This window comes from Epinephelus fuscoguttatus, linkage group LG18, assembly GCF_011397635.1.
Source record: "Epinephelus fuscoguttatus linkage group LG18, E.fuscoguttatus.final_Chr_v1".
Lineage (NCBI taxonomy): Eukaryota > Metazoa > Chordata > Actinopteri > Perciformes > Serranidae > Epinephelus > Epinephelus fuscoguttatus.
The window spans coordinates 2,502,335-2,528,188 of NC_064769.1; the positions used below are offsets into that span (position 1 = coordinate 2,502,335).

Here is a 25,854-nt window from a genome sequence, read left to right on the forward strand (position 1 = left end):
AGAGCAAGCGGTAAAGCATCCACCTAGTTGAGTTTATCTCTGCTGTCTGCCACTATCTTAGCTATTTTGGCCTTCAAGATACCATTTGCTCTTTCTACTGCTCCCTGTGACTGGGGATGGTATACGCAGCCAAACTTTTGTTTAATTCCCAATTGCTTTAGTGTCTCTCGCACAACATTGGACACAAAGTGGCTCCCATTGTCTGATGATATAGTATCTGGCATCCCAAACCTTGGGAAGACTTCTTGACACAGAAATTTGGCAACTGTTCTGTGGTCTGATCTTGCGGTGGCTTTTGCCTCCACCCATCTACTGTATCTACATATAACCACCAAGATATACCTCATTCCTCTTGCTCTCGACTGTGGTCCCATGTCTATGTAGTCTAGCATGAGGTGTCTGAAGGGACCGTCTGGAGGTGGTATATCAGCTAGGTTGTTCCCTTTAGCTATTAATGAGTCAGTCTTTTGGTGGGCTGGACATTTAATTACTGCTAAAGCTGTGGGAAGAAGCATGGCTTCCAGTAGTTCAAGAATGGCATCTCCATGAGTGACGGGAGTGCCGTCAGCTCTGTGAAACCCTCGTTGTTTCCATATGTTAGCATGAACATGACAAACGCCATAGGCATACGCTGAGTCTGTATATACATTTAGTGACTTCTGCTAATTTACATGCTGCTGTTAGGGCTTTTATTTCTGCGAGTTGGGCTGAGCAAGGCTGAGAGAGCTTACCTGATTGCAATGTGACAAAATTCTGGTCATCACTGTGGAGTTGAACAATCCCGTAGCCGGCGTGGGTACCAGTGGCATCACGGAAACATGACCCATCAACAAACAATGTGAGATCAGCTGGAATTGGTTGATTATGTAAATCCTCTCTGTCACGCATAAATTTGTCTGTGTCATGAATACAATCATGTGGCGTCCCTTCTGTTGGTAACACCAGTTTGGTGGCGGGGTTAATGGTCGTACAGCGCTGAATGTTAAGTTCAGGGGCTTAGAGGATTACCTCATAGCCTGTGCGTCTGGCTTGTGTTAAAACGAATCGTGGCGGTAGCGTGGCAGTAGTGCATGAAGTTGATGGGAAGTATACAACGTCACAGGATGTCCCATGGTCAGTGATGATGCCTTCTGAAATACAAATACAGCTGCGGCTAGCCCCTGATAACAGGGTGGCAGCCCAGCTTCTATGTTGTCTAGCTTAGTGCTGTAATAGGCTAAAGGTTCCTTCCCTGTAGGTGTGTCTTGCATAAGCACAGCACAAGCAAAGCCTGATCTTTCAGCTACATATAAATGAAAAGGTTTAGCATAGTTAGGAGTCCCCAACGCTGGAGCGGATTGCATGTCTATTTTTAGAGCTTGGAACGCTCCTCTGTCCACACCAACTGTGCTGTGTTATTGGTTTGCCCTGCTGCCCTTATCAGAGCCCTGAGCAGCGCAGTTTTGATGGCATAGTCACAAATCCACGGCCTGCTGTAGCCTGTCATGCCCAAAAAAGATAACGTCTGGCCCACCGTTTGCGGTTGAGGGGCCTCTAACTGAGATGGTGCAATACATCTTTTGTCCCCACTCAACTGTCTGCCCAAGTACTCTACAGATTGCTGGCAAAACTGCAGCTTATCTTTATTGACCTTATGCCCTCCTTGTGCTAAAGCTGTGAGCACGGCGATGGAGTCTTTTTCACATTGTTCTTTTGTGGGGCTACAGATTAACAGATCGTCTACATACTGCAAAACTGTGCTTGGCACGTTCAAACTCGCCAAATCTCGTGTCAACACGCGGTTAAAGATCAAAGGCGAATCGGAGAACCCCTGTGGGAGGCGCGAGTAAGCGTATTGCTGATTCTTGTACTTAAAGGCAAACAGATACTGAGAATCTGGATGTAGTGGTACACTGAAAAAGGCTGAACATAAATCAATCACTGTATACCACTGGGTGTCTGGTGGAATGTTTGATAACAACGTGTGGGGGTCTGGAACGAGTGGTACTTCGCCGTCTACCACTGCATTAACTGCTCTCAAATCATGAACTAAACGGTAGTCTGTTGAATTTTGTTTTCTGATGGGAAAAATGGGTGTGTTGCAAGGGCTTTTAATTTTAACCAACACCCCTGCCTCCACCAGACCCTTAATTGTTGGCCTGATACCGTCAATCGCATGCTGCTTGAGAGGATACTGTTTTTGATATGGTAGATTGACATGTGGCTTTAGCTTAATGTGAACAGGTTGAGCTGATTTTATTAATCCTACATCGGTCTTATGGGCTGTCCACAACTGGGGTGGGACCTGGTTTAGCATTTCATTATGTTCTGCAGCAACTACCATGTGTGTGGGTGTGCTTCCATCTACCATTACTTTGTCTGTTACTGTTTCATCACCTACTTTGACTGAGATTCTGATAAACTGCTTATCTTTTGAAATATGAATGTACTTGTTCTTTGTAGGTACCCACTCTTGCACCTGCAGGGCATGCCTGACCATAGGACCAAGATGATGAGACTCATAACCTTCTGTCACTAACAGTGTGATGTATAGCGTGGAATTTGGTACCTGAAACCACCCAGACAATTCTTTAGAAAGGCGGATAGCCGCTGCCACGCCTTCTGGCCCCAAAAACATGTCTTCACTCGTGATTAGACATGGTTTCTTGTTAATTACTGCATCCCAACATTCTTGGTAATCTACATGAGTCAGATCTTTGTCATACACGAGCGTGCAATGCAGTGGCAGAGTGGGGGTATGTGCTGTGTCATAGTGAAGTCGGATCCACAGCTCCCATTCAGTCCATGCCTGTTTGAGGTGTGACTCTTCTGGTGTCAGCTGGAGCCAGTAGGCAAGTGCTTGTTGTTTTTCTGTCGTGTCCTGGGGAAGCTGTGGCATCATGTGCTGTGGGGGTTCGTCAGGGAAATCCAAATACAGTCCATCTTGGGTGCACATGATCTTTGCTTTTAGTGGGCATAGAATGTCTCTCTCTAATAGGTTTACTGGGGTATGAGCTGAATATAGCAAGGGCACGCATATAATGCCGGATTTCCACTGGATGCGTGTCCGTTGCGGAATGGCAGCGCTGGTTATCCGCTGCGTGCTCCGCCATCCGTCAATACCCACCGACTGCGTTTGCTGTGCGGAGCGGTGCAGCTCCACCGGAAGACATCTCGGTGCACTGCCATGATTAATATCTCCTCGTCCATGGTGTTCACGGGGTGAAATGACGTCTGAAAACCTCTGACCTGTTGACTTCAGGCCTGCCTCTGCCCATTATGTAGTTTTTAAGGTGTAGTGCAGGGAAATATGATCCGCCGTGAACACTGTGTATTTTATTTTGAAAATTAACGGATGTTTTACCGTGTTTCTGTGCACGACTTCCTGCCCCGCACGATCTGCTCTGTGCTGAATTGCTGCGTTGTGCTCCGGCGTCCGGCAAAAATAGAAGTCCTGCGTATCTGTTGCGGAGGGCTCTGGAGTGCCGGAGCTGTGACGGAGCCGGAACGCAGCACAGCCGCAGCCGGTGGAAACACACACATTGACTAGAATGGAATCCTATCGGCTCCGCTGTCGTGCCGGAGCGGAGACGCAACCAACATGCATCTGGTGGAAATTGGCCTTTACTTTGCCTGCATTGAGCATTGGAACGGGTTCCGTCAGTGGTATGACTTGTGATTTCCCAGAGAAGCCTATTGTTTTTATAGATGACGTGGAGAGGGGGAACCTGGAACCTTCTTTTCCAACGCACAAATGTGTGGCACCTGTGTCCACCATGAAAGGGTATTCATGATCGTGAATGACAACAGGTATGATTGGTTCATCTTGTGACTGCAGTGATATTGCTGGTGATTAGTTCCCCCTCAGGCTTCTCTGGGCACCCCTACCAAGGGCATGTCTGCTCCGTGTTGGGCCAGTTTTGTGCTGGACCGTCCTATGGATTACTAGGGTAGTGGGCCGTATATGGCCTGGTTGACCACACCCCCAGCACAGGTTATCAGGTGGAGCTGGATTGGCTCCTGGATAACCTGTACCCATGTCTGGTGGGCCTGGTTGCTGGTTGGGCGCGGTTTGCTGGAACACGTGCTGGTTTCCTGGTATGTAATTTTGGCCCCCCTTCCAGCCTCCCCGAAATGTTGTATCTCCTCTGGTTCCACCTCTGCTCTGCCCCCTTGGGGGCCGCTGGTGGCCTCCGCCTCTTGGTGCCTGCTGCTGGTAATAGTAATGGTGATGCGTGGTATTGGCAGAATTGTCATTTCCTGCTGTGTTTGGATCTGTGGGGGTTGGCTGCGGAGGCACTTGGGGCTGGACGGCCTGGGGAGCTGCTTGGTTTGCCATTACCATGGGGGCCTGAACTTCAGTTTTTTCTTTCTCTTTTTCTTTTTTCACCAGCTTACTTAGCTCTCCCAGCGGTAGCTGTGTCAGCTTGTTGGCTAGCTGTATGCTGTCCTCTTCCATTTTCTTTTTGTCTTTTCTGTGGAGCTTCACATGATGGATAATATGTTCTGAAAACAGTGGCCAGTCCATTTTCATCAATCCTACCACACCTACTAGGCGTCGCTGCACATCTTCTGGCATGGCTCTTTTACCATCATTTTAAACAAGCTCTGAGTCGTTTTATTAGCATTTCATGATTCCCCTTTCTCTTCTTTCCACCTTTTCTGGAAGCTGTGCAGGAACTTGGAGGGACACTCATCCTCCCCCATGGTCTCTCCTTCCAGCTTGGATGGGTCTCTCTTTGCTGGGTAGTGTGCTCTCAGTTGCTGCCACACTCGGGAGTGGTAGTCTCCAAAATTCACCCCATCGTGTACATTGGTTCCAATGGCTGTACTTAAGCCAGCGTCTGTGAATATCTCCTTAGTGGTTTGTTTTCCTGCCACATAGTTGAGTATAGCTTTGATATCTCCTACGGCCAACTGTATACCGGCTGTGGTTTCTTCTAAAGTCATGATCCATTTATCAGCTCCATCTGTGAGCACCGGTAGATGCTCTGCCAGACCTATCATGAAGGGCCAGGGCTCGTATTGTTTTCGTCCACCAGTTCTTGTTATAATGGGGCACATGGAACCTTCTCTCTCTTCATCTGACAGGTCCATTAGTAGGTCACCACCTACTGTTTTCCCGTTTCTTAGTGTCATGCCAGCTCAGTTCTGGCTTCTACTATTTTCTGTCCTTTGTCAGTGGCCTGTGCTTCCTCTGACCGTGCTCCATCGGTCTCCATAGTGCCTTGGAGTGTCAGAGTGATATGCTCTGTTGTGGGGCTAACTTGGGGTTCCCTCTGTCTGTGCTGGGAGGCTTCATCCTCCTCCTCCAGCCGCTCTTTTAATTTCTCCAATTCCTGAGCCACACGCTGTACTCTCTCTTCAGATCTTCGAGCTACCCCTTCCAATTGCTGAAGTAGCTGTAAGTCTTGAGTGCTCTTTGGTGAAGCTCCCCTTGGGGCACCTTCGCCAAGACCACAGTCGCCCCTGTCAGATGGTTCGTCTGTCATCTTATCACCTGGATGCATTGTGGGGTCGATGGTGGCCGCCCCCTGACGCTCCTCCTCTTGGCGCCTTTGAAAGTGCTCCTCCTCTCGTTCCAGCCATATTTGCAACTGTTATTCCATCATGGCACTCAGGGGTCTGGATTGTGACACTGGCCCCTCCTCCTCATTCCTTCATGATACTGCAGTGGGGGACTTGGATCCCCCAAAGAGGAGGCTCGAGCAGCTTGAATGGTGAGCAGACTTTTCCAGAGGGAGGCTCGCGTAGCTCGAATGGAGGGACTCGTATCCGTCCTCCTCCCGCCGCCTCAGCTTCCCATTTCTTCTGTGTGCTCGCCTCTCTTTGGGGGGGGTGTCTCCCGCACTGGTGAGGTCTGCCATCTCCAGGTTGGTTGGTTGCTCAGCATCTCTTCCCTTCTTGCCATTACGTGCCTTGGTGCATAATTCAAAGTCAGTGGCTTCTGTGTCCCCGTCGTCATCCGACGATCCATCAGTACTGTCTGTGTCTGAGGGAGGCGCCGTTTCCAATGGTAGCTTTTTCCGTGGTTCCTGCTGCTTCTTTTTCTTGACCTCTTGCTTAGTATTTTTAGTTAACGTCACTGTGAATTTCCCCTGTATTTGACCCTCCATTTCCATGGCTTTTGCATCTCTTAGTGGATATTGTCCTATTATTGGCTGTGTTGGCTCCTGTGGGTATGGGGGCGGTGGTGGTGTGGGTAGGGGTGGTGCTGTAGGCATCACGGGGGCTGTAGGCATCACTTCTTCGTGATCCTGGTGTTCTTTTTTCTTTTCCTCCAGCTGCATCATCTGTTTTCTTCCCCCTGCTTGTCTGAACCATCCCAACACTTCCCTTTACTTAGCTCTCTTTTTCTTTATCTTATAGTTGGCTTTTTTGTCTTTGGCTTCAATGTGTCTCAATTCTGACTCTACTTTGTCACAGCATGCTAGATTGAAAGTACCTTCCATAGGCCAACGATTTTTTCCTGATGTTCTTTTGTGCCATTTGCTCACACATCGTTTAATGCGTTTCACTCGACTTGGGTGTTGCCTCATTACTACCTCCACTGGGGTTAAAACCCCTTTTTCCATCTTTCCCTGGTTGGCTCCCATGAAGCCTTGTTTGGCTTCACTGGTTCTTGGGATCTCTGGCAGTTCGTCTGTTTCTTTTGTGCGTATTAGTACTATGATTTTTCCTACTGTTATGATAGTTTTATATTTCTTTTCTCTATATGGGTTGTACTCTAATTTGTGTGACCCGTCCCCTTGGGGAACCTGGGTTAAATACCCAAATTTACCTGTTTCCCTCTCAACTTTTCTGGGCACAACAACAGTTTGCAGCCGTGGAGGGTATCTCACCCCGTCTTGGCCTCGTATACTTATCTGGTGCAGAGGAAGTGAAGCTACGGTCTCCGGTTCTGACCTTCCCTCTCTCCTGGCTCAGCTCGCCACTTGTAGAAGCGAAAATCAGGGCCTGGAAGTGGGCCAGATGGCTCCCGACCTCGTCTTCTACTTCTCCTGCAGGTTGTCCTCTGAGTTGAATTAGTACCTTAGGTTCAGCTGGCTAGCTCTTAGAGAAACACTGTAGTCAAGTAGAATCGGGTGCAATCGAGTTTAATGTGTTCACAAGCAACAACACATACAACTCATTGAGTCAGGCTCCGGAGCACGACTGAAGTTTCACTCTCTGCGCTCTTCCTTTTATGCTGGTGAAGACTGGAGAGTATCTCCACCCTTTTCCTTTAATCCTTCCCACCTAAACCCAAACCTATTGGTGGCAGATCTTTTTCTTTTTAGCCTTTTTCCATCTGGTCCAAATCTATTGGTGGCAGGCCCCTTGGGCCCTTGCCCAAACATGACCTAGGCCTGGAAATCCCCAAATTCTCCCACCATTAGGTTCGGGGCTGGTTTCACTTTATTTTTTAAAAATGTATGAAACCTGGGGACTTTCTCTATACAGTTCCCTGTGCTTTCATGCAATGTGAGCTTTTGAGTGTGTGTCATGCAATACAAACATTAAAGAGTGTGTGTGTGTGTGTGTGTGTGTGTGTGTGTGTGTGTGTGTTATTATTAAACAATACATGGTGTGGTATATGTGTGCTCTTCAATGTGAATACATATCCCTATGTTATGACTACATAAACTTGTATAACATTGTTTTATCACACATAGACGCATAACAAACAGTTTTATAGGAACTTATAACATAAAACATGGTTATATGTTCTTCACTCTTAATCAACGTATGCAATTTAACACCTCTACCTGATTAAAGATAAATCTTACACTACACATCCAGAGCATAGTCGTGGTCCAAAATCACCCTTTTCTCCTGATGTATACAGCTGTACATTTTCAAACAGGAAAAAAATCCCTGTCTTTGCATTTTATTTAGATCAAAGTCAGTTTTTATAAAAGTGCTTCTGACATCTCAAATGTGGCTTTGACTTGAAACTGAACATGTAGAAAATACAGAGATATATATCTTGCATCCCGACTCAGCCCGAAAATACCCAGATATGAATTTTTGTCCATATCACCCAGCCCTCCGACCACGGGGCAGAAATTCTAGTTTGTTTTGTTATGTTTTTTTTTTTTTTTGGTGCCATTTACTCCAGTTCTGATGTTATTGTTGTACTCATACTTTGTACTGTTGCCTTTCTCCTTTTGTACAGCACTCTTTAACGTAGATTTTGAAAGTTGCTATATAAATAAAATTTTACTTACTTATTTACTACACTCTCAGTAATACTGCAAATGTCAGCTCATAAATATACCTTTACCCTATTACCGAATTACCAAGCACACACACACACACACACACACACACACACACACACACAGTTACATGTGCATTGTCAGTATGAAAGACTAACAAGAGACACTGATGATATCTACTGACACAGAGAACAAATTAGGTATTGCAAGTGCTTACTGCTGTATTCAGACAGTATAACACATGGGTCGCACGCAGCCTGCAGGCAGGTCACCTTCCTTTCATCTCTCATCTGCATCTCATCACAACTGTAAACTGTAGTGTTTTTTATGCTGTCAATGAACATGCATTTTCTGTGTTACAGCAGAAGGTGGGTGTGCTGCTAGCATGGAGGCACAGAACAACAACCAGTCCACCTTAGACAACCACAACAATCTCTACAAAATACCAGATAAGGAGGATCAGGTAGGGCATTTAACCAGTGTATTATGAGTCAAATTATAAGTACTTTGATAGATAAAAGAGAAATGTTTCTTGGTCTAAAACATGTGATCATATTATCTGAGTTTCATAATGTGCATGTTGACAGAGCTGATACTGTCAGTTAGCTTCCCACTCTCCTATAAAGTCTGACAATCCAGATTTATGGCTAAAACCCATGTATTTGACTAAAGCTAAACGAACAAGATAACAAGTCAGCATATACTGTGCTGAGTGATGGGCAGACCAGTGCTTACACTTATTGTAATCATACATTATATGGAAATGGACAGTATGAAGCACAAGGCTGATTGACAGTTTATATGAGGCTTAAGAGCCTGCGTCCACATGGTGTTTTTCTGTGGCAGAAAAGCTGTGGCACGGTGCTGGGGAGTGTGTCAACCCAGTGTGCGCATTTTTATTGATGTGCTTCACATAGGTTTTGTTTCTATGACAACAGTATCTTAGCATTAATACTAGCTAGGTAGGTAACGTAATGCTACGTTAGTAGAAGGTTGACTACACAGTTAACAACAAGCTTACAAAGCATACAGTGATAAAAGCACAACACTCAACAGCAACAGTCAGTGTCCCACCAATCTGCTCCCACAAATGGGCTTTCTGTCTTTGTATTTACATACAGCTCAGGATAGACATTAGCTGAAAGAGCTACAGTGGCGACACCAGCACCTTTCTGAAAAGTCAAGAGGTTTTCTTAGAAACTAGAACTAGAAGTGCTCAGAGCGGCCACGCAAAAAAAAAAAAGCAGGAGTGCTCTGAAAAAAGTGCTCCTGCTGCTTTTTTGAATGCAGCTGCATAAGCTTTCTCCTTACTGGCAACAATTTAAAGAAAAAGTTTGCTGGGCTCAGAAAAAAAATCCCTGTGGACACAGGCCCTAATCCAACATAAAAAGACTTAAAAGGAATGATTCGACATTTTGGTGAATATGCTTCCTCTATTACTTGCTGTGAGTAAGGGGCCGTGTCCACTAAAGCGCTTAATGCTTTGTGTATTTACAATGTGCTACAAACAGCGGCAGTGCGACAAGGCACTGGGAGTGAATTCTGTGCTGAGTGCTGCCTGTTGGGTGTTTTGGGGGTTTTTTGAGTGCAGAGAGTTGAAAAATGTTCAATTTTAGGTAAAAATGCCATGCTTTTCACTGTCACTTTGGCTGTTCAATTACAGTGGAGGAGGGACATATAGCCTACTACGATGATAAAGTCACATCTTATACATGTGCTAAACAACACTAATAGAGGTGAAATATGTTCATATGATATATATTGCTTCCTCTCATGAACCCACACAGACCGGAGGGTCCCCAAGTTCATAATGACAAGTTGTTTTACGGGATGCTGGCCTATTTTTTGACCTGGTGCAGTAACTTCCTGGAATCATATTCTTATCATTCACTATGAGGTTACCAAACAACCAAGAGAGACTTCAGGAAGTCAGTGCTCCCAGCCAAGAAATAGTTTATCACATAACACCCGCACAATTACAACCACAAGATAAAACATGTTTGTTAGTGAGATGTAGAGGTGCAATACATCGATAAACCTTTTAATATGGTGTTTTCTTGTACAGAAAAATGTGCCAGGCTGTAGATACTGCTGCACTCTGGCAAACCTCCGCATAGAGAAGAAGATTGGTCGGGGCCAGTTCAGTGAGGTCTATAAAGCCACATACCTGCTGGAGGGACAGCTGGTTGCACTCAAGAAAGTCCAGGTACTGTACACAGCAGTATGTCTGATACTGATTCATAACCTTATTCTAAATTCATACAGATACACTTGTTAGCATAGTGCATGTGGTTTTATTATTTGGCCAATTTAATATTGTATTTGATTTACAGTGCCCTCCAAAAGTATTGGAACAGTGAGTCCAATTCGTTAACTTTTGTTGTAGACTGAAAACATTTGGGTTTGACATCAAAAGATGAATATGAGACAAGAGATCAACATTTCAGCTTTTATTTCCAGGTATGTACATCTGGATCTGATACACAACTTAGAAGATAGCATTATTTGTAATGGAACACAAAATTTTTAGGTGAGCAAAAGTATTGGAACATATAAACTTAAAATAGATTAAAGTGAATGAGACTTAATATTTAGTTGCAAATCCTTTGCTTTCAATAACTGCATCAAGCCTGTGACCCATTGACATCACCAAACTTTTGCATTCTTCTTTTGTGATGCTTTTCCAGGCTTTCACCACAGCCTCTTTCAGTTGTTGTTTGTTTTGGGGGGTTACTCCCTTCAGTCTCCTCTTCAGCAGGTAAAATGCATGCTCTATTGGGTTTTAGTCTGGAGACTGACTTGGCCAGTCTAAAACCTTCCACTTCTTGCCCCTGATGAACGTCCTTTGTCGTTTTGGCAGTGTGTTTTGGGTCGTTATCTTGTTGCATGATGAAGGATCTCCCAATCAGTTTGGTTGCATCTTTCTTTAAATTAGCAGACAAAATGTTTCTGTAGACTTCTGAGTTCATTTTGCTGCTGCCATCATGTGTTACATCATCAATGAAGATGAAAGAGCCCGTCCCAGAAGAAGCCATGCAAGCCCAAGCCATGACATTACCTCCACCGTGTTTCACAGATGAGCTTGTATGTTTGGGATCATGAGCAGATCCTTTCTTTCTCCAAACTTTCGACTTTCCGTCACTTTGGAAAAAGTTAATCTTTGTCTCATCAGTCCATAAAACTTTTTCCCAGAATTTTTGAGGCTCATCTCTGTACCTTCTGGCGAATTCCAGCCTGGCCTTCCTATTCTTCTTGCTAATGAGTGGTTTGCATCTTCTGGTGTAGCCTCTGTACTTTTGTTCATGAAGTCTTCTGCGAACAGTAGATTGTGATACCTTCACTCCTGCCCTCTGGAGGTTGTTGCTGATGTCACTAACAGTTGTTTTAGGGTCTTTCTTTATAGCTCTCACAATGTTTCTGTCATCAACTGCTGATGTTTTCCTTGGTCTACCTGTTCGACGTCTGTTGCTTAGTACACCAGTGGTTTCTTTCTTCTTCAGGACATTCCAAATGGTTGTACTGGCTATGGCCAATGTTTGTGCAATGGCTCTGATTGATTGTCCATCTTCTCTCAGATTCACAATTGCTTCTTTTTCACCCATAGACAGCTCTCTGGTTTTCATGTTGGTTCCACCTCTAAATGCAGTCTGCACAGGCAAAATCTATCGTACCCAATCTGAAACTGAGCTCAGACATTCAGTGCTATTTATTGTTTGAATAATCAATGTAATTGGGAGACACCTGGGCAACAAAACACACCTGTCAGTGACATGTTCCAATACTTTTGCTCTCATGAAAAATGGGTGGGTTCAAACAAAAGGTGCTATCTTCTAAGTTGTGTATCAGATCCAGATGTAAATCCCTGGAAATAAAAGCTGAAATGTTGATCTCTTGTCCCATATTCATCTTTTGATGTCAAACCCAAATATTTTCAGTCTACAACAAAAATAAAGGAATTGGCCTCATTGTTCCAATACTTTTGGAGGGCACTGTATCAGCCTGCGATAGTCTGGCGATCTGTCCAGTGTGTACCCTGCTTCTCGCCCAATGTCAGCTGGGATAGGCTCCAGCACCCCCGCGACCCCCAACGGGATAAGTGGTTACGGAAAAATAAATGAATTCTTAACCAAACACATATTTTGTAATGTCACATTGACCTTGACCTTTAACCTGCAAGCACATTCTTATTACTTCAGTCCAAGTGGACATATGTGTCAAATTTGAAGAAATTCCCTTTAAGTGTTCTTGAGATATCGTGTTCACGAGAATGAGACAGATGCAAGTTCACACTGACCTTGACCTTTGACCACCAAAAACTAATCAGTTCATCCTTTAAGCCCAAGTCAACATTTGCACCAAATGTGAAGAAATTGCATTTACGAGAAAGAGACACACAAGGTCACAGTGACCTTGACCTCTGCCCACCAAAACTAATCAAGTCATCGTTGAGTCCAAGTAGACATTTGTGCCAAATCTGAAGAAATTCCTTTTGGGTGTTCTTAAGATATCCTGTTCACTAGGTTGGGACCCGAAAACATAATGCCTCCAGCTTCCAGCCACAGCTATCGCTACCTGTGAAAGCATGGATGCTTCACACAGAGAAGATCTATTCAATCAGCACAGTTTCAAGGTGGACACCAAAGATGTGTGTCACCAATTCAGTATCTGACCAAATGTTTCCCCTTCTATTTCTGAGATGGCCAGCAAAGTGTTTAATGCAGAACATTATGATGTCACACTGAAGTTGACCTTTAACCTTCTGGGTATAAAATGTCATCATTTAATTGTTTTATTCTTGTAGACTTTTTTTGTGAAATGTTGTCATAATTAGCATGCATGAATTACTGAGTCTTGGCCCAAAACATGTTTTGTGAAGAAATTCCCTAAGGGTGTTCTTGAGAATTAAATGGACACAAAGTCACAGTGACCTTGACCTTTGACCACCAAAATCTAATCAGTTCACTCATTTCAAGTAGATTTGTGTACCAAATAAGAAATTCCCTAGTTCTTATTGAACAAAGTCACAGTGACCTTGGCCTTTGACCTACGACCACCAAATTCTAATTATTTCATCCTTGAGTCCAAGTGGGCATGATGATGATACATACAGTGCTCTCCAAAAGTATTGGAACAGTGAGGCCAATTCCTTTATTTTTGTTGTAGACTGAAAATATTTGGGTTTGACATCAAAAGATGAATATGGGACAAGAGATCAACATTTCAGCTTTTATTTCCAGGTATTTACATCTGGATCTGATACACAACTTAGAAGATAGCACCTTTTGTTTGAACCCACCCATTTTTCATGAGAGCAAAAGTATTGGAACATGTCACTGACAGGTGTGTTTTGTTGCCCAGGTGTCTCCCAGTTACATTGATTATTCAAACAATAAATAGCACTGAATGTCTGAGCTCAGTTTCAGATTGGGTACGATAGATTTTGCCTGTGCAGACTGCATTTAGAGGTGGAACCAACATGAAAACCAGAGAGCTGTCTATGGGTGAAAAAGAAGCAATTGTGAATCTGAAAGAAGATGGACAATCAATCAGAGCCATTGCACAAACATTGGCCATAGCCAGTACAACCATTTGGAATGTCCTGAAGAAGAAAGAAACCACTGGTGTACTAAGCAACAGACGTCGAACAGGTAGACCAAGGAAAACATCAGCAGTTGATGACAGAAACATTGTGAGAGCTATAAAGAAAGACCCTAAAACAACTGTTAGTGACATCAGCAACAACCTCCAGAGGGCAGGAGTGAAGGTATCACAATCTACTGTTTGCAGAAGACTTCATGAACAAAAGTACAGAGGCTACACCAGAAGATGCAAACCACTCATTAGCAAGAAGAATAGGAAGGCCAGGCTGGAATTTGCCAAAAGGTACAGAGATGAGCCTCAAAAATTCTGGGAAAAAGTTTTATGGACTGATGAGACAAAGATTAACTTTTTCCAAAGTGACGGAAAGTCGAAAGTTTGGAGAAAGAAAGGATCTGCTCATGATCCCAAACATACAAGCTCATCTGTGAAACACGGTGGAGGTAATGTCATGGCTTGGGCTTGCATGGCTTCTTCTGGGACGGGCTCTTTCATCTTCATTGATGATGTAACACATGATGGCAGCAGCAAAATGAACTCAGAAGTCTACAGAAACATTTTGTCTGCTAATTTAAAGAAAGATGCAACCAAACTGATTGGGAGATCCTTCATCATGCAGCAAGATAACAACCCAAAACACACTGCCAAAACGACAAAGGAGTTCATCAGGGGCAAGAAGTGAAAGGTTTTAGACTGGCCAAGTCAGTCTCCAGACTTAAACCCAATAGAGCATGCATTTTGCCTGCTGAAGAGGAGACTGAAGGCCCCCCAAAACAAACAACAACTGAAAGAGGCTGCAGTGAAAGCCTGGAAAAGCATCACAAAAGAAGAATGCAAAAGTTTGGTGATGTCAATGGGTCACAGGCTTGATGCAGTTATTGAAAGCAAAGGATTTGCAACTAAATATTAAGTCTCATTCACTTTAATCTATTTTAAGTTTATATGTTCCAATACTTTTGCTCACCTAAAAATTTTGTGTTCCATTACAAATAATGCTATCTTCTAAGCTGTGTATCAGATCCAGATGTAAATACCTGGAAATAAAAGCTGAAATGTTGATCTCTTGTCTCATATTCATCTTTTGATGTCAAACCCAAATGTTTTCAGTCTACAACAAAGGTAAACGAATTGGACTCACTGTTTCAATACTTTTGGAGGGCACTGTATATAGAGACAGACAACCATTAAAGCTCACATTCACACCTACTGGCAATTTAGGGTAACCAATTAACCTAACCTGCATGTCTTTGGACTGTGGGAGGAAGCATGGAGAAGTCCATGCCTACTCCGCACAGAAGGTCTTTCATACCGTTCCAAGATGGCAGCAGCACATCTCTACCTGTGTCTTCAATTTCCTGTGCTTGAATGATCTAGTGTTGTCTGAGTCTGAGTGTTATCCATTCTCCTAAAATATTTGTCAGTTGACGTCCCGTGTCGGACATGATCGATTTTGGTTTTCAACTGTTTGGATTGAAAATCTGATAATAGTCAACCAACTGCTGGGCTATTTCTGGATGCAGGAAGCTTGCTGGACCCAGTCATGACTCCTAGTATCACCCTTTATCACTGTAACATCTTTGTCTTCATAAAGACACCTTTTCTTAGTGCTGTGCACTTCAGTTATAAGCAGCGCAGGAATTTCTCAACGGCCACGAGGGCCATGGCCTAATTTGGCCCTGTGCCCTTGAAAAAAATATCTGCCCTAAAGGCCCTGATACACCAAGCCGACGGTTGGCTATTGGTCAAAGTTGGGCCGCTGGGGAACATCTGTTGCCCTAGTTTTTGCGGTGTGTCCCGCACTGTTGGCACTTCGGCATCGGCAGCTTTTCGGATGATTGAGCATGTTGAATCTGCGGCGGAGCTAGTTGGTGAGAGAGATCACTCTGATTGGCTGTTCAGGTTTTATTTCCTTGTCCCTGTAGCGAGTGAATCTGCCTGTAGTGAAACTGGGGCTAACCGGTGCTTCCTCCTCAGGCTCCACTTCACTCAGCTGCCTGACAGACCCGCTGCTTCTTCCCACTTTAACCTGAATAACAAACCGGGGCTAGCTGTGAGGCTAGCGGAGCGTTAGCTGCAGCATGACCGGAGGGAAGCACAGCCAGTTAGCCTCAGCTAACTTCCCAGCTAGCCCCAGCTCTCCGTTTGGATCCAACCGGAGCACCGAGCCCCGGTTTGTTATTCAGGTTACAGTAGGAAGAAGCAGTGGGTTTTTTCGGGCAGCTGAGTGAGTGGAGGTGCTGCAGTGCTCGGCTGCACAGATAGGAAACCCCTCGGCTGACAGGATGTACCACTCTCTCACTCTGCTACTTTGTTTATCTCATGCATTCCTCGGACTTCCGGTTTCTCTTTTTGCGTTATTTCCTCTCACGCAGGCGCAGAACGTACGTGCTAATTGGCCATTGGGCGTAGTCTTTGTAGTGTGTTCAAATGCAACTGACACAGGGCGACGTGAGGCGACGTGAGGCGACGTAGACGACGCAACAGCTGGCTTTTGTCGCCGCTAGTTCTTTGATGTTGGTTTTGTGTGTCAGCACCTTACGGCCGCAGTTGCCTTGATGCCCCGCTCGCACTGCCCCAGGTGATTTTCTCCTCTGCCTCTTTCCTGTCAACACGGCTTTGACACCTGCGTGTTTTGAGAAAAAAAAAATTTGTCTTTTTGATGACATTCTGGATTCTTATTGGGCAACATCAAATGAGACGATGCGTATATCACCAGTGGTGGGTTTGATTTAGGGCTGGGCGGTATGACCTAAAATTTATATCACGGAATAAATCGAATCCCTTCACGGTAACGGTATATATCGCGGTATAAATTTAAGTGTAAAAGTTATAATAGAAGTGTTTCTGAATGGGTTTTGTAGTCCCTTAGCAAAGCTAAATTGATAAAAAAAAAAAAAAAACACCAACAACAAAAGCAAAGATATAATACATTTTTTAGAGCATTTATTGTGCAGAATCTCAAAACTCAAAATTAAAACCCAGTACTCTATGGTGCAAAATGTCCCCTGGGATCTATATCAAAAGGTAATTTCCTTCTTTTAGCAAAATCCTAAATGACTGAGTTGTGTTTTTTCCACCTGGACCTTTATGCTCTGCCATTTCTCCTCTAATTATCACGCTGTAACCTGTGACAGGTTGCTATGATACCACAACTATCACACATTCACATATGGAGTTTTTTGTGGAACCCCTAGCGTCACATAGGTTTACATAACCAAAGGTTTATGACAGACTCTCTTGCCGAAAACCAACTCCCGTGTGCGCACGGCGAGAGAGGAGAGGGAGAGACGCTGTGCTCCTGCCAGAGGAGACACTGAATGAGTTCCCTCTGAGCGGTAAGTCGCTAAAAGAGTCTGAGAAGTCCGGGGCTGTTCATAAGACATTAACTCACTCACTCACAAGTTCTCCAGCTACACATGTTGCACATGCTACGCTAAATCACGGACGTGAACCAGCTCCTCTTTCTCCGCTGTCTCTGTGCTTGCAGCCATTTTCACACTGAGGCAGGTGCAATGACGTCATCGACGATAGGACGGTAGAGCGCAAATCTCTACCGTGGGCCAAATTTATATCATTTCTACCGTCTACCGCATATACCGTGCAGCCCTAGTTTGATTCCAGCCTGGCATGAACCGCTCAGACGAGCTGTAACGACAGTTTGACACCAATCTATCACCGGCCAACTGGGAGACTTAATCAAACGCCCCTGCAGGGATCGGTAACGAGACCCGGTATTAAACAACCCAAGGCAAGTTTAATCAACACCATAATAATAGTAAGCTCCGCCATTATTGGCGTTACTTTTTAAAGTTTCGGTTTCATCATCATTCTGCAGCCTCTCTCCTGCTCTCAGCATGTCAGGGCTGACCTCCTCCTCACAGCGCACGCGAACACACGCACACACACACACACACACACACACACATACTCAACAGAGTGAAGTCAGACAACAGCAGAGATACCACGGTGCAGATTAAGGGAAAATAATTTCAAGATTACTCTAGTTGACGACAACTACGCTTGTTACTGTAAGTAAGTGCAATAAATCCAGCCAAACCAATACTTTATCAATACATGTGATCAGCATGTAGAAAGCCATATTTCAATCTGCTGTGTCCGCAGTCTCTCATTCACCGCTATTATGGTTTATGATCGCGGTCGACACAAGCATATCGCGGTGCTAACAGCAAAGTGTTAAAGACAAACTAAAATGAAAGCTGTCTGTATGTAGGCTAACACTTTATCTGAACATGTACCTGAGACAGCCGACCTGCAGACAGTGAGTGTCCTCAGTAGAGGAGGGACAGAGAGCAGGATGAATGACTGATACTGATGTTTGTCTTCATGCTGACATAACGTGACATGGACTGTATAAAACTATATCCTGTGTAACTGACCTAAGAAAGCATCAGGAGGTGAGGTGTGTGCATGTGTGTATGTGTGGAGGAGAAGGAGATGCTGGTAGAGAGATAGTGTGTTATTAGATACTGTTAATGTCACTTATTATGCTTCTGTGTATTGATAGCTCTTTTTTAGTCTGTTTCTGCATTATGTTGAGGAGGGCCATGCCTGTATAGTGTTGTCACGGTACCAAAATTGGGACCCATGGTACGATACCAGTGAAAGTATCACGGTTCTGAGTAGTATCATGATACCAGAACAAAATTAGGCAGATATGCCTTTTGTCAATTATAAAAAGATAAATCACTTTTCTATAATACATCAATGATATTTCAAATAAATAAAAATCAACCAGCCACCCTCCTCCTCTGATAAGTTAAGAACAGTCCCTTCAGTGTGGTGAGGTTTGTGGACCGTTACCTGCCACAAAGAGAGAAATGTGAATGGCTCGTTTCTCCTGTGACACGTCACATACCTGTGTGCCGCCACAGCTCAGCTGTTCAGGTACTTCTGGGCAGTCATGACACCAACGAAGAGGAAATTATTGGACCTGGAGCCAGGCTTCTCGGTCGCCGGTATACTGTTATCTTGCGGTAGCCATAGTGCTCCACCGTATTCCTGTCTGTGACCCCTGTTCAACCCACAACTGGCAGGATTCGCCTTTCGTTTCTGCTGTTGGTTGAAGTCTGTACTCGCACAGCGTGCTCCTGAATGATTTCTTTTGCTTGCACAAAACTATTTTTAGTCGCAAATTATGGAATAAAAGGTGTTTCATAAGTCTTGTTAACGTGTGGAGAAGTTTCATAACTGTGTGAAAAAGTTTTGTATGCTTGCATTCAAATCCGTTAATTTGTAAAAAATATTTGAACAAATGCATTTTATTTTTGAATCTGTACAGAGATGCCTAGCTGTAAATGACATTTTGTGAACAAATGAAAAAGATTTGCACAATTATGAAAATATTTTGCAGTTGTGAATCAAATTTTTAGTTACACATTTTTTTTTTACAGTTACGGATCAAATTTTGGCAGGTACAAAAAGTGTTACAGTTACGCATCAAGTTTTCACAGGTACAATTTGTTTTTACAGTTATGCATCAGATTTTCACAGGTACAATAAAGTTTCACAGGTACAAAACAGTAAACACAGAATGGAATCTGTGTGTGTCAAAACCATAGACTGTATAAAAATATGGACGTAGTCACCGTGACGTCACCCACTGGTTTCTGAGGAGTGTGTTTGAAGCTCAAAGTAGCCGGCTCTCTGCCCAACTCCTGGTCAATCAAAAATGGGTAAAGAGGTGGGCCAAATTAAGCCTGGTTGCTTAAACACTCCCACCTCGCTCGACGCTGCTTCGGCTAGCCCTGTGGTCATGGCTGCTCCCGCTTGGTGCCAGCTCCTTCACGAAACTTGAGGTAAGTTGAGTTTACTTGAAACTAACGTTATACAACAAATCTTGAAACAATGATTCAGCTGTTATTGAGATTACACAATCTCAAAAAATGCTTCAATGTTTTTAAATATATAACGTTAAAGCAGCTGTGCGGGACTTTACGTTTTCGTTGATTATAGCGCCCCCTTTGGTCGAAGTGGTATGACACCCACAGCCTAGTGTCGTAAAATTCCGACTGCAGCTGGCATTCGGCTTCATTTGCAAAATCTCGACTGCAGCCGGCAGTTACCGCATACATTTGTTTTGGAGAGCGAGAGGAAAATCATAAATGTTCTGGTGTAGCTCTGAATTTCTTATAAACTGAGGACAACTGCCTGCTGTATATTTGTGTTCATGGTCACAGTCACAGATAATTTTGTGACGTTTGTTGTAACGTTACTAGACAAAAGCGGTTCACATCGGCTAACGTTACATTTAGCTTGCTTGTAACTTCCATGTCGTCGTATATTGAAGTGAAACAACGTCTAACAAGTTGCGGTATATTCTCTAAATAAAAACAAAAATTACATACCTGTCGATTAGGAAAAGGGCCAGGATCAGTTTTAAAACCTTTCAAATCTCTCAGCTCTCTCCACTTGGTGAACGCCCGACCGAGGTTTACACACGTTTGGGCTCGAGCCCTATCACTGTCCCGTTTAGCCTTCTTCTGTTCTTCTGTTCTTTTTCTTTTAGATGGTACTCCTTCTTTATCCGCCATGACATCGAAAGTACATCTAAGTCCTTATAGAGACATCTGGTAAAACTGTTATGTGTTCAGCAATGCCCGTTGCGTACCGCTTACTCGAAGAACACTCTCTGTAATCATGGCTCCTTCTTCTTCTGTGGTTTAATGGCTACGGGCTGCTGCAGGCGTGCAGACTTACTTCCGCCTTCAGGTGCCGTATTCTAGTTTGCTGACTACGCTAAATAGCCATATAGAGAAAGGCTTTTTTGTCGCTGTTAGGTTCAAATAAATACCGTATATTTCCAAATAGTCGCCCGGCGGCAAATAGCCGCCGGGCACCTAATAGCTGCCGGGGGTTTGACCCCATTTGGCGTATTAAACGCCTGGGCGATTATTTCCTCATTCATTGCCTCATGGCTGTCCCTCCTTGAGGGACTGTTTGCGCTTTTACACGCGGGTCGGTGGTGAAGTGGTGCACATGACAGATGGACGGACAGACGGACAGAAAGCCACGTATCTAAATCAGGTAATACATCTGGCTACATCTTTCCCACATCAAATATCCGTGATCGCCTTGACCCGCGTGCGTAAAAGCGCACACAATTCCGTGTCCTCTCACTGTGGATGTTGTGATTTGATGGCCTGGTACTCATTGTAGCCCACTCTTATAAGACCCAATAATAATAATAATAATGATAATAAGTTACTGTGGACCTATATACCATGCCTTTTAACAAAATTACCAGAAGAGTTCGCTGAAAAACAGGTAATGTCAGCCTGAATTACTCAGTGCGTCCCCGGTGAAAATTGCTGACATGCATGGGGAATACAGCTTCTACAGTCTCGCTATAGATTACTGTCAGGACTCAGGGACCAAAATTCGGGATGGCGGACTGTCGGAACAGTGATATTTCGGTGTGGCTGCCTGTAACTGTTGGTTAAATGGCCCGTTCAATTGGTATTTGGATAACTGGGGCTTTACTGGTATAATGCAACAGCACCACCCAGTGGTTAAACCCGTGTACACGTGTACATGAAAAAAATGATCCACTCTAAACGTTCAGAGATTTTTGTACACGAACTCACCCTTACATTATACAGTATTCTTGCACTAAAAAACATACTGGACAGGAACTGTAACCAAATAACGGCCTGGTGCAGGTAGGTGCAAAAAAAAAAATAAAAGCCTTGAGCAAATAGCCCCTGGTTCTTTTAAACGCCTGGGGTCAAAATTGATTTTGTGAAATAAATGCCTGGGCTACTATATAAAAAATTAGTGTTAGCCATTCAAATACAGTATGCGGATCTTCAAGGGGGGGTGATACGAACTAGGGACAGTTTTATAAATGGTAAAAAGTTCCGCGCAGCTGCGTTAATTTTGGTACGTTCATTTGCAACACTTGATTTTGTCAAAATTTACAGGGTTATAGTGAATCAGCGTAACGTTTATTTAATGTATATATAACAAATACTTTGAAGCAAATCCACTGACCTGAATTTAGATTTTCAAGTAACTTTACTAAGGAGTTGTTTATTTGGATGTCACTTGATTATACTTTGAATAAGATAATGTTAATAAGCTAAGTCACATGTGATGTTACCCATTTAACGGTAGTGTTCTTTCTTACCATGAATGTTTTGTTGATACCAAACAAGAAATTAGAGTTAGTAGTTGGATTTGCAGCGTGCATAACGGCTGACATTAAAGATTATATCCTAGTACCCACACCGCTGTTGCAAACAGCGTGCATATTTATGATTCTGACACTGATAAAAGTCCAGGGGGGACTGAAATGTATGTGTAATGTCAACATTACTGTTATGAATAGCGCATTGCAAGATTATCATCTAGAACATGATACAGAAATGTAGAAATTGTGAAAGAAAGGCAGTGTAATACTTGTTACAAGATGTTAATTTCTTTCAGTACATCACCGGTGTTGAGGTCATGGCCACTTGTGACGTCTCCACCACACCTGTTACACACAGCAGAAACTCTAACTACCAGTTTTGGCTACTTGACTTTTAGACAGCTAATATTACATTGTCTTCCAAGGACAAAAAGAAAGCATTTAAAAGACTGTCATCTATATTTTGAGGTATTGATCCCTGTTTGATTTTATCCTACAGATGTGACATAATGGTATTGTCAACAAAAATAACTGATTCACCCTTTATAGTTAACTTTCTGTTTTCCATTACCTAAAGCATTTATTACACTCATTTTACTTTCATAGGCACAGTGTGGATCATTGGTGACAGCTATGTCCGGCGTGGTGCCCAGAGAGCTGCAGAGACCTTGGGAAGCAACCTCAGCATGCTGGGCATCCGTGTCTGCTGGTTTGGCTGGGGTGGACTGCAGTGAAGAGGCCTTCTCCCCTTCTTTTCCCACTCCCTGCGAGGAAGAGCAGCACCAGATGTCCTCATCATCCACTGTGGCGGCAATGACATGGGGAAGGTCAGCAGTGTCAAGCTGGTCAGCATGATGAAGGAGGACCTGCACTAGCGTCACCTCCAGCATCCTGGCATTAAGATAATATTTTCTTCACTGGCCCAAAGGTGCAGGTGGGAGGCTGGTGGCAATCCAGCAAAGATTGATAAGGCCAGGAAATTTGTGAACAGTGTTATGGCTACATTTGTCCATAGTTTAAATGGTGCCATAATTGAGCACCCTCACATCAGACATTAAAGTCCTGGGCAATTTTTGAAAGATGGAGTTCATTTCACACCGAGGATAAATTATGTAAGGGATAATGCCCGACGAGGCTCTTAGGTTCGGACGGTTGCTTCATAATGGACACCTCGTGTCCATTATGAAGCAACCGTCCGACGCGAAGCGGATAATGGACACCTCAAAGGGCATTATCCTGCTTATACCATGGTCACTTACGAAAGAAATAAATATTAAGTCAATTACTAATACGTTAATGTTGTTTTTTTACCCTTAAAATCGTAAGTTTTTAACAAGAAGCGGCTGAGTGGACTATTTAATATCTCTCGCTGTGACGCGTTGCCAAGGTAACCGGCTCTGGCCACAGAACCTGCAGCTCAGTCGGCCGCAGCTGTTATATTAGGCCTAATCAGTGGAGGGAAGTGAGATGATTGCTTAACGTTATGTTACGTGATACAAAGTATCATTTCAGAGGGCAAGGGCCTAATCAGTGGAGGGAAGTGAGATGATTGCTTAACGTTATGTTACGTGATGCAAAGTATCATTTCAGAGGGCAAGTGCACCTCTTACCGCTTGTGTGTGTCCAGAGGATGATGCGAAATTTTGTTTCAAATAATCAAAGTCCACAGATAGTTTCCTAAATCGTTTTTATTGCAATAAATATTATCCACCATTCACTCTGTATCAAGCAAGTAAGTAGCCTAAGTAAGGTAAGCAAGACAGAAAGACAGGCGACAAACTATTTAAAATTAAATGCAACATTGCCGTTGATCGTGAAATTTGATAGAGATACTGGCATGTCCATCATAGTGGCATTTGAAGGACGGAGATTTAACGTTTGTGGACCCTGACCACTGCTGGTTGCTGGACAACAAAATGTTGCTCCATTCTCGTCTCTCCTGGACTGATGGAGCCCAATAAGCCTGCAGGCTGCTTTCACAGCGATGCCCCGTCACAGACATGATCTGGTGTGTCTCCAGCCCGGTGTCTGAGAGTCGACCCACAGCCGTGCTCCGGAGGCTGTGGTTCGTGTAAATCTGCGACAGACCCACCTTAAAGAAACAATAATAAACACACAGGCTATTAATGAGGGCAGAAGAGGGGTTAGGCATAATAATGATAATAATAATACATAGGGCTACATTATTAGAATTGTACAGACCTCTTCACTGATTTTTTTTAGCATGTCTCCCAGGTAGTGGACACCCATCGGCTCCCTAGAGTACCACATATCAGATGCCACGGTGATGGAGCGCTTTGGGTGCAGATAAAAAGATTTTGCGTCTGGGGGACATTTAGAGATGTACTTCTTGAAACTTTTTACTGGGCACAGGGGATCCCCGGGCCTTGCGAACATAAAACCTCTTAGGTTTTGCTTGTGTGGGTCGTTTGGATCTTTATGATTTTTAGTGTCAGGATTATGCGCTAGGCTGACGTATTCAACGCCATCCTCGTCTCTCTGGATGCTGAAAGATGTCATGGTCAGCTCACGGTTCCCCTCCCTGCCACGCCGAGCCAAACACAGCTGGATGTCAAACCACACCTTTCTGATGAGGCCGAGGGGCATATCGGGAGACAGCGCAGATGAACATCTGATTATCTCAAGGTCCGACTCAGGGATACGAGGATGGTGGAAGCTGGTGTCTTTCCCACTCTTTCTGTAACGCTTCAGTATCGCCTTAAAAACCGCATTACTGCTCTTGAACACAGTGTCGCTGATGATGTTGACGTCTCTTAAGTGGCGATTAATGCTGGCTCTCAATCTCCTCAAACTGGCAAAATTGTATTCTCCTCCTTCCTTAGTCGACTGGACAGACGCATAAAACAGTTGCAAAATGTCATTGAGAGTAGTGGCAGTGTAACTCTCAAAGTTGATGTCCATGTTTTTATGAGCCAGGAAGTCTCTTAATGTTTTAACTGCCCATTTCGTGGTTTTCTTTGTGTTTACCTCGTCCTTGTCATCCTCTAAATTGTTCAATTCCTCCGGTGTCAGCTCCTTGTGTCACATCTCCTTCTTATATTCTCTTCTCTCTTTCTCTTCTGCTGCATTCCAGTCAAAATGATCAAATTCACCAAATAGGTTAAAGGAAACTATAAAATCACTCATGTCTTGTCTACTGTCTTGCCGTTGTGATAAATAAACTGTGAAATAACGTATGTTAACGTATGTTCTGAGTTTCTGTTGCCACGGTTACCAACTAGCGTTTGAGCCAGCGCAATAATTTAGAACAATCAGGCTATTTTACCGGAACTTCTTTATAGGTGTCCTACAACACTTTTTAACGGACACCCTGCAGCCAATCAGAATCGAGTATTCACCCAGACCATGGTATAAATGTTTTTAAGTAAATTAGTTAATTGTCTTAAAGACCACCTCCAAACGCAATGAACTGCTTACAGTTGGCAGTGTCACTGCTTTTGAATTTGGCCTTTAGGACACATTTTGTTAGGCCTAAACATAGCCCAGGTTGTCATGGCTAATGTTGAGTTTTTTATATTCTTTGTTAAAAAAAACAAACATCTGGAGCCAATAACACTGTTACCACCTCTGCTCTTCCTCATCCCTACAACCCCACCCTTTATCCCCTTTCCCCCTACCACCCCATGTAGCCTACTCTGCTGCTCTCTGGGCCCATGTTGGGCATGGCTGTTACCATTTTCACAGGCTCAGTCTGTTTTGACCAAAGGGGTGTTGACTTTTTTTTTAATGTCCTTTTATTTAAAACATTCAGGTCATCTATAACTTGTTTAAAATTTCAATAAATTCTATTTATATTTGCACTCTTTCTGTCTTTATTACTGACTGAATGTTGTATTTCACAATCAAATCTGACTGTCAGTTGGAAGGACAAGCAAATCATACACTACAGATAAAACATAAAGCATA

The 25,854-nt window shown here is 43.7% G+C and overlaps 1 protein-coding gene across 5 annotated transcripts in view; it reads left to right on the forward strand.

Annotated features, from left to right (window-relative positions):
* Positions 1–25,854, forward strand: part of nek6 (NIMA-related kinase 6) — a 116,168-nt gene that overhangs the window by 40,316 nt on the left and 49,998 nt on the right. For 3 of the 5 annotated variants that reach the window (XM_049604114.1, XM_049604113.1, XM_049604117.1), the window contains exons 2-3: positions 8,543–8,643; positions 10,246–10,386. In XM_049604114.1, coding sequence (XP_049460071.1) covers positions 8,566–8,643; positions 10,246–10,386 — 219 coding nt within the window. In that variant the 5' untranslated portion in view covers positions 8,543–8,565. The remainder of the gene's footprint in view (positions 1–8,542; positions 8,644–10,245; positions 10,387–25,854) is intronic. The other 2 variants (XM_049604116.1, XM_049604115.1) reach the window with 1 other exon arrangement.